This window comes from Glycine soja, chromosome 3 (assembly GCF_004193775.1).
Source record: "Glycine soja cultivar W05 chromosome 3, ASM419377v2, whole genome shotgun sequence".
NCBI lineage: Eukaryota > Viridiplantae > Streptophyta > Magnoliopsida > Fabales > Fabaceae > Glycine > Glycine soja.
In genome coordinates, this window is record NC_041004.1 from 28,207,879 (window position 1) to 28,218,607 (window position 10,729).

Here is a 10,729-nt window from a genome sequence, read left to right on the forward strand (position 1 = left end):
TGTAATTTTGTGCAATGCGTCAAATGTATAACGCATGCATGGGATTTTATGTCATCCACCCACAGTAGACACTTTTTATTAAGTTGTGTATATCTGAAATCAAACATAGACCATCTTGTGGAGTGACATGACCTTTTAAATTTTTTAGGAAGAAGATTCATGCTTCTGTTGTTTCACTCTTGACAATGGAAAAGGTTATTCGAAGGGTCTTAGTATTGTCATCTTGTGCAACTACCACAAGGAAGGTCCCCTTGTACATTTCTTACAATCATGTTCCATCAACCTGAACAATCGGCTTGTAATATTGAAACCCATCAATACATGGTCTAAAATTCCAAAAAAAAGACGATGGAATTTCAAAGTTTTCATTTAATGAAGCCAAAAGACAACTTTTGGGACTCCATTCAGCCTTAAAACGCATTAACAAAGTGGCCAAAAACAAGAAAAAATCACTAAAACTTCAAAATTTTATTCCATGAGGACAACTTTTGACACCTAAATTGTTATGTGTATCAGTTATTTTGGTTCAAATAATGTTCCATTCCATATTTTTCATGTCAATGAAGCCAATAAGACAACTTTTGAGACTCCATTAAAACACATTAACAAAGTGGCCAAAAACAAGAAAAAATCACTAAAATTTCAAAATTTTATTCCATGAAAAGAACTTTTGACACCTAGATTGTTATATGTATCAGTTATTTTGGTTTAAATAATGTTTCATTCCTGTAGTTTTCATGTCAATGAAGTAAATAATAAAACTTTTAAGACTCCATTTAGCCTTAAAACACATTAACAAAGTGGCCAAAAACAAGAAAATAAATCACTAAAGGGTGTTGCTTTGGACACCCAGCATTTTTGTTAGGACACCCAGCAACATAGGTAAAAGGGCTAAAATGCCCTTCACCTGTTTAATATAAAAAGGAACAGTGACTCGTCCGTACAAGTCACTTCCTCAAGCACTGCATCTGCTTCTTCCTCGTCCTTTGCTTCTCTGCTTCTTCTCTGTCCTCTACTTCTTTGCTTCTTGTTCCTCTGCTTCTCATGCACATTGCTTCTTTCTGCTTGTTGTTGTTGTTGGTGGTTCGTGGTTGTTCCTGGGTCACAGTTCTTCTTCTTGTTCTTCGTTGCGTGGTCTTCTTCGAGGTAAGTTATTCTTTGTTCCCTATTTTTGTTGATTCATTGTTGTTGTTTTATTGAATGATTGTATTATTTTGGATGTTGTTGATATTGGTTTGATGTTGTTGTTTGAAGTAATCTCGACATTAAAAATGGCATTTTTTCGAAAAAAACACCATACGGATCAGCAATCCGTAAGGGTCATACGGATTGATGATCCGTATGGTGTTTTTTTTTTAGTTTTTTTTAATTTTTGAAATTATTATTTTTTTCATTTTTTTCTAATTTCTTTTTAAATTTTTGTTTACATTCTGAATATATATTTGTTTAATTATTATTTAAATTGTTTTATATCGCGATAGTTAGTGTAATTTTATATCTTTTTCCGATTTATTTATTAAGTATTGATTTTATTTATAAAAAAATATTTTAGTTATTACTAAGATTAGATTAGATTGCTAAGACTAACATTAGATTAGATTAGATTGCTAAAACTAAAATTAGATTGGTGAAAAAATAATTTTAAATATTGTAATATTATATTTGTTTAACTTTTAAAAAAATTGAAAAAAAAATATTTAAAAGATATTACATTTGTTACTTATGGAAAATATTGAAATCATAATTAAAAATAATTTAAATTGTTTAGTTATAAAAAATATTTAAACAAAAATTTTAAATAATTTAAATTTGTTATAGAAAATATTGAAACATAAATTTTAATTATACAATAAATCTGTTAGTTATAAAAAAAATTATTTGAACCAAAAATTTTAAAATTATAAAATTTTTAATTAGTTTGAAAAAATTGATTGAAACAAAAATTTAAATGAAACCTGATTTAAAATTTTAAAATTTGATGAAACCAAAATTTAAATTTTAGAATATGATAAGATTGTTAGTATAAGATAATGATTGAAATCAAATTTAACAATATATTAAATTTGGTATTTATAAAAAATATTGAAACCAAAATTTAAAATATATTAAGACTATTAGTTTTTAAAATGATGGAAACCAAATTTTAAAATATATTAAATTTGTTAGTTATAAAAAAATATTGAAACAAATATTTAAAAGTCATAATAAATTTTTTAGTTAGTTTAAAAGAATTGTTGAAACTAAAATTGAAAATATATTAAAATTGTTTGTTTTAAAAAATGATTTAAACGAAAATTTAAAATATTTTAAATTTGTTAGTTAAAAAAAATATTGTGCAGAGAATGGTTAGAACTAGAGGCCTTGAACACGCTTTAGGCTGAGCAATAGGAAAAACCTTGGGGAGGAGAAAGGTGAGTGACGATGATAATGATGCCTCCAACGGCGAAGGCCTACCGCATCTGCCAGTAGGCAACGACAATAGACGCGTGTTGTCAAGGATCCTCCTACGGTCACAGAGGATTTAAATAAAGAGCAACAGCAACCACCTGTTATGTTTGACGACGCTACCGATATGTTGGTGGAATTACTCGAGGTCAGCGCTGCAAAGGCGAGAGCTGAGACAATTCAATGTCATCGCTCTTGTGTTCGACTATCGTGGCTGCGAGACATGTATCAGACAAAAATCGAGGCATGTCACTGATTGTAGCAGCACGAGCGTATTTATTACATCTGCTTGGATGCACACTCTTTTCTAACAAGAGTGCCACACACGTGCATGTGATATTCTTGGATGTACTGTCTGACTTGACGCAGAGTGGGACTTACGCTTGGGGTGTTGCTGCAATTGTGCATATGTATGATAATTTAAATGAGGCAGCTTGCAGGATATACCACTCTGTTATAGGTTATTTCAAATGTTAATAAAACATTTTTTCATTGGCATTGGTTAATACATGTTGTCAATTATTTTAATGAATATGTTTGAAAAATTTATCTAGTATTGGATCTATGAGCATTTCCCATCAGTTGGTTTCGCCTTAGCTGCCAAGGATTATGATGAAAGGAGACCGCGTGCATGCCAATGGACCTCTGGCAAGGCACTGCCCGTGTTGACTTATCGCATGCGTCTGAACAGACTAACCCCTGACGTAGTGTGCTGGATTTCATATGATGACCACCATTCATTTAGAGAATTTGAGGTCATCTCATTATTTTCCGGCCATCTCTGATGGGGTCCCTTGATGGTCATTCATCAACCGGAGAGGGTTGTACGATAATTTGGATACATCCAGACTATTCTGCCACATCCTACTATGCCTTCGGTTTTTGTTGAAGAAATGGATGATAGATGGATGCAGTTCGGTGACTACATTGCACCTGTAGGGAAAATATGTGTAGTGTCTGGCCAATATTCATTAGATTACATGGAGTGATTCTACATGATTTTGCATTCATTCATGACTCCAACACAGTTAGGGGATCCTCCTAGAGTTTCGTCGGTTCAGCAATATGACACATTTGTTGAACCAGATGTGCATCAGCAACCGGTGGGGGCAGCGGCACCTGATGGAGCAGACGTTGATGTGCATCATCCTGGACATGCAGTGGTAATATATTTTTTTGGTATTTTGTGTTTGTTGTTTTCTATTCTATTTTATTGCTAACAATTGTTATGTTTGTTTCTTTTCACTTACTAGGATGGTTAGGTAGCAATTGCTGATAAGTTGGAGAGGCTTCTGAACCTGAGGATCCTGACCGAAGGAACAGAAGCCTATACTATTGCTGAAGAATGTTTGAGCATCGCAAGAAGTTACATAAGTCAGCCAACTGTAGGTCACAGATCGAGGCATAGGCAGCGTACAGACAGTCATTGAAGTTGTTTTTTTTTTCTTATATATGTCAATTTTAACTTTTTGGATAATTTATTTATTTGGTACATTTATGTATTGACAGTAACATTTGGTTAATTTATAATTTTGGTGCCTTACTTACGGACACGTTTTTAATTATGTTATACAATTTTTTGTCATCCATTTATCATTAATTATCCGTTAAAGTTGCTTTGAGGAATTAATTAATTCGTCCATAACAAATTACAAATGTATGTTTTTTGTAACATTGAAGCATCATAAATCATTTTCAAAGTTGACAACACTCTTTCAATTGCATGCGTCTATTTAAAAAAATGAATATTACACATACGTACTGACATAGAAATGACTACTCAGTTGTTTTAGTTCTGATAGTAACAATGCATGTCTGATGCAAAATTAAAGCATGACACAACATTGTTGTACTTGACAACACATAGGAAGTGGCACGCGTCTATTTAAAAAAATAACACAAGCTGTCTCAGTGAACAACATCTATATATACCACACCAACACTCTCAAAAATCACACATTCTTGCCCAATATATCTTTAGAAACCACATTTTACAAGGAACTATGGCATTTTTGGGAAAAACAAGCAGCCAGACCATTGTCAACTCCAAATTAGCTTTTATTTTTCCGAATGGCTCGATTATTTACAACGAATCTGGTGTTTATTTCCAAAGTTCTGCTCCGATACCCATTCGAGTACCTAATGATTGTGGTTTTGAAACACTAAAAAGTAGAATGCACAATACCCTTCAACTAACTGACGATCAATATTTGGATGAAATTTACTACCGGTAGTCATTCGTAGATCATGTAACCAATTTGCCTTTCAATCTATGCAATTGAAAAATGATGATGATGTTAACACAATATTAATGTGTAATGATCAATACTCATGTGTTGGCCCGATTGAGTTATTATGTACCATTGGTAGAACACCTAATGGTATATTAAACTTACTTCAAGTCATTATGACTCCTACTCATGATGCTCTGTTATATTACAACGGGAGGTGGAACATGCCACGCCAACACGACTTTGTGGGTTACTCGTTCACAGGAAAAAATCCAAAAAGATTTGACATTCCTTCGGGATGTAGCATCGATGGATTGAAGGATGTGATCAAACAAATTGCACCTCAAGAGATTCCCCCTTATGGTATTCATGAATTGCAAATGGTAAGATGATTGTTTTTTCGACAGCCATGTCATTTTGAGTATTCAGAAAAAGTTATCAAATTTGAAATTATTGAGCTGAAAACTGACGATGGCGTGCTGAAGATCTTAGTACAGTCTAATTACTGGAAACAATTTGGCCCAATAGAAATTTCAACTATTTTTAGTAAACTGGTAATCAAAATGGAAGACGACATGTCTCGGTCGCAACATGATTAAATGCAAAATTAGTATTAGTTAATTGTAGTTTTTGATGCATTTTCTGTTTGTTTCAACTATGTTGTAAGTTAATGTAATGTTTAAATTCGTGTCCATTAGCTAATGAAACCATATGTTTATTATTTTCAAAGTACTTACTTATGGATTAACTTTTTAAAATAATTAGTAGAAATAAATTATTATTTACAGAAATGTCAACAAAATAATTATTTACGGAAATGTTAGTGGAAATAACATATTTTATGTTCATTCTTCACCTAAATCAACAAATTCGGTTTTCAACCAAGACAAATTTGTGTAACGTTGCATTCTACATATGTATAGGGTGGGTCACTGCTTTGCCTGATAATGACAATCTGTATTCCACAACAACGACAATGGTGGTGAAGGACAATGGTCTCATAAAAAAATGTTACATAACAACAAATACATTCAATGTAAGATAACCAACTACATTGTCAGCATTTATACTAACTTCATAATTATGCAATTACCTGTACAAAATGATTCTCATACACATGACCAATGCATATTACGTGATGCACTGAAGGATCTGATGGTGGTTGACTTCTAAGAGGAAAAAATGTCATGCTTTGTTGTCGTGAAAGAGAAACAACGATCATGTTGTATCGTGAAGCAATGACATATCTCATATCCGTAATATTCATCCACTTGTTTATGGTAACCTACATGTAACAAACAATAAATAGTGGTTACCTAAATGTTATTTTAAAAAAAAAAAGTGACATAACAATAAACTTACGCACCATAGATAATCCGTCAACAAGTAGGGAACGCTTTAATTCCTCAAATCTCTTTATGTCACCAAGCAGGTTGATATACTCTTCCAACAAGCTTGTGAGTTCTTTATGCAGATGGTTGCGCACCAATGACCATGATTCTTTACTCATACCCAATAAGGCAGCTATTTCGCGATAACCACAGTTACCATCCGCTTTGACATCAATAATGTTTTCAATAGAATCCTGGATGCATGGATGAAATTGATCCAACATTGGAATATGTTGTCTTTATATTGGTTCTCAGATGATGATGCACTATGTTTCACTGAAGAATTACTATTTTGCACAGAGTGTAATGCATCAACATACTCCCAATAAGACGGATCATGTTTTGATCACTTTTGTTGTTTGGTCAGCGGCTTTTTTGCAGCATTTTTGGTCTTCACCTTTTCAGAAGGATGACACATAGAGTTCAGATCAAGATAAGCAATTTCTCGTAGCTTTGTCTTCAAATTTACTTTGCCACAAAACATCGAGCTGCTCAAGTCATTTCGATATGGTTTCCATCGCCTTAGTTATGGTCACATCTGCCTCACATAACCCTTGATCTGAAAAAATAAGTCTTCGCCAAAAAATGTGGATTGTCTCTAGTGGTATGGAGCCAGCAACATATTTAGACAACTCACATGCACATGGAAGATCGTGGGTAGTCTTCATGACACATCCACAACGTGAAGGGTTTTTGCCTGCATAAGGTACACTCTCATACTTAGCAGTAATCTCATTTAAAGTATACCTTGATACCATTCCAATTAGTTTTTTGTACAAGGTAACTTTAAACACATGTTCAACCACATGTGTGCTTATCTCAAAAGATGTTTTAATTTGGGTGTGTTGAAGTGTTATCATGTTATTCATTTCTTCCCAAACATTGCATATGTCACCAAAGGAGTTTTGTAGGAGTCTCTTTAATGACCAATGAGCACTCTCAACCCTACAAATGAAATATACAACAATGTATAAACAACCGTAACATTTTCATTTATGTCAACACTTAAACAAATCAACACAAACAAAAAACAATATCTATACCTGTTAGTGGTTGTGTTTCCTAGACGCATCACTTTGTAGATCCATACTTTCACAAATTTTTCTTTGTGCAGAATCACCCATGTTTGACACACATAGGCCACGGAGAGCAAGCCATTTCAAAGTTTTTAAGGTACTCGTCAAAAGAACTCTCACATAGATAGTCAACCAAACTCCCCCAAGCCTCCATCACATAATTCCATGCATTCTTTTGAGCAACCAGGATTTTACACTTTGCCTTCACATTATTGTCAATGTGAAATCGACACAACAAGTTTGTAGCATCCGGGAATACAGTTTTCACTACCTTCATCAAAGACAAATCTTTGTCGATAACAATAACCCCAGGAAGTGCATCAACTTTCATGAAAAGACCCTAAAACTGTTGTAAAGCCCAAATAGCATTATTAAGACATTTTCCTTCCAAGTAACGGAAGTTTGTACCTATTTTTTTTGTAGGTACTGTTAATCAAAAAAACCAAATTACAAGAATTAGTTAATTTGGCTGCATCAGGATGACTCCAGAACAAGTCACGTATAACATTATTATCCTTCATCCTATGTCAGTGAATATATTCACCTCAATCAAGCAGGATCATGAGTTGTTGCATTTCAGTGTTACTCCTTCTTATGGAAGAACGGTAAGCATGTCTGGCATTGTAAATTTGTTTGATTGTTGCATAACTGTTGGCATTATGCTCCTTCAACGTCAAAAGAATATTTCTTGGCTTCACCATGGACTTCATCATATCAACAACAACAATCTTCTTATCTTTAGTTAGTCGACCTGCATATGGATGTCCAACTAATAACTTTGGCATTTCATGATTGTGAACCCCACAAATTAACTTCACCATACATCCTTCTCCTCCCAAAACTGGTTTCACACGCAACTTAAATGGGCATCCACATTTTCCACTATCAGTACATGTTCTTACCAAATCATTCTTCTTAGGCCTATACTCACCACTCCTTTCGCAAGCTATTAACAGAAATAAGGCTCTGCCTCTAACACCAGTATTGGTGTCTGACGTCATTATCACGACAACAAATCCAATGTCATGAGTCATCGGTCGAGTCCAATGTAAAACTTCATCACAACTAGCAAACAACTATAACAGAATTCAAAAAAGGTTTGGGATCAATAAACATTTATGTAATATAATTATTGTACCAACAACAAATTAGACAAATACCTAAGAAGTATTAAAGACATCAGAGCAATCAACACGTTCTACTTTCATGCCAGCATCTTCCTCATTTTCAACATTCATATCAACTTCTTCATATATAATACTATCATACATCCACTGTTCTTCGTCCATCTTAATAAAACATTTAACAAATTCAATGATAAAAAAATACAACTTAAAAAAATTATACAATCACCTCATTTGTTATCGACACAAATATAACTCTATACAAAAATTAAATAAAAATGTATTATACATCATATAACCACAAACTACATTTTTACTACATATCTTCATTAAAATATCATATAAATTCTAATAAATACTTAATTCAATAAATATCATATAAATTCTAATAAATACATAATTCAATAAAATATCAACTTTGTTTAATTATTAATCACTGTAATAAACATCAAAATACATAATTCAGTTAAACATGTAAATACTTAATTCAGTTAAATCTATACACAACAATCTAATGTTACTTTTACAAATGTAATTACTAAATTATTTTCAATTCATTTTTAAGAAATCTAATGTTAGTTTTAGAAATTTTTAAAAGTTTATATATATTATCATTTTTTCACCGATCGAATTACTAAATATATTTTTATTATTTTTATATCACTATAAAATAATATCACCAAATCAATATTTCTAAAATTGCTAAAACTATTACAAAAAAAATACACTACAAAACAAATTAAACAGATAAATCAAATTAAATAATTAAACAAATTTTATTTACAATTAAAAAAAAACCTACGGATTGACAATCCCTATGGTTCATACGGATTGCCAATCCGTATGAAACATAAGGATTGTCAATCCATATGTTTTTAAAAAAATTATACGTACCTCTTCTTCTCCGACGATGAATAACCACCTAACTTCATCGTACCCTCGTCAACAACGCACATACACCACCGGAGACAAAAAAATGCTCGGAAAAGTAGGTTAACGGAAGCAACTTACACTAAGGGAGTGAGATTTTCCGAAATAAAAAAGGTGCTGCAAAAATGAAAAACGAAACCTCTTATTTATAACCGAAAATACCCATTTCGGCATTTTCAAAAATTGCTAGGTGTCCCAACAAAAATGATGGGTGCCCCAAGCAGTTGCCATCACTAAAACTTCAAAATTTCATTCCATGAGGGTAACTTCAAACTTTTGACCTTAAAACACACATGATGACTATTTTTATTATGAAACAAACACTCAGTAATACAAAAATGAACAACACACATGACGACTACGAATCATTAAATAATAAAATAGCAATTGAATAATTTGTAGGGAGGGGTCTTCAATACTCGATTCAAGGTTCATTGCTTAATCGAGGTATTCATCCAAACCCTCAAAATTCCAAGAGCTTGCAGAAATTGGTGGTGGTTGTGCAAATGTTGGTGTGGGTATGTTTGTGGTAGTAAGATATAACTTAAGGCATGTGAGGTTAGAGAGTGTCTCAAATATAGAAAACATAGTAATTATCTCTTCATCATCTTGCAATATGCATGTCCTATACTAAAAGCAATCACCAACAAATGATACAGGGCATCGAAAATGTATATCCATCACCACTTTATCATTTGGTAGACTAATTTTGTTTCCAATAGCTTGTTTCAAGGCATCAAGTAACATGTTATCAAGTTGAACAATCTTTGGTGAACCACTTACAAACATAGAACTATGTTTAGTTGTTGTGATGACGCCATTGTAATACACAATCGCAATGACTAATGATGAGGTCATGGTTTGGGTTTAGGCTATAGATCAGAATTCGATAACATGCTTAACAAGAAGGTTGCACCATTTATTTTTGTTTTATTTATTCAAACGTTAATTACATTGTTTTGTAAATTATTAACTATTTATTTTTTTAGTTTCACCGAATGCTTACGTTACAAAGGGTTTGCGTCATTTATGCCAAAATGCATATGAGGATTCCAAAATATGGAGTGTTTGTATCACTTTAATTTGTTTCCTAGTGGTAGTATGGTAGCAAACTAACAGGGTCATGCTCCAATTTGAACTTTGTCAAGACATACCAAATTTACCACATAATCTTAACAAACTCCATCAAACTGACATGAGAGGACACAGTGATACATATTGGGCATATGAGCATCAATAGTGAATTGCAATTTGGAAGGAAATACGCAAATATGTGTTAATCAACCAACCTATTCAAGGAAAACTTGAACATATGAGTCATTACATAAACTAGTATCGAGCAAATTCAAAAGTTTGTCTAACACGGTTTGCAACTCATCCAAACTTTACCACTACATCTCGCTCAACTCCATAGATGGAAACTAAAGAACATCCTCCACCGCAAAGCCCACCAATTGTTACTAACATGCATGATGAAGGACTACAACCGCTTCCTCAATCATATGAATTCACACCACAACAACATCATCATC

General features: G+C 32.9%; 1 protein-coding gene across 1 annotated transcript; it reads right to left on the bottom strand.

Moving 5' to 3' along the window:
* Positions 1 to 7,688: 7,688 nt before the first annotated feature.
* LOC114405083 lies at positions 7,689 to 8,432 on the bottom strand. The gene is made up of 2 exons (XM_028367761.1): positions 8,322 to 8,432; positions 7,689 to 8,219 (listed from the first exon to the last, which is right to left on the bottom strand). The coding sequence occupies exons 1-2, from the start codon at positions 8,430 to 8,432 to the stop codon at positions 7,689 to 7,691; spliced, it is 642 nt and encodes a 213-aa protein (XP_028223562.1).
* Between the last annotated feature and the right edge of the window lie 2,297 nt (positions 8,433 to 10,729).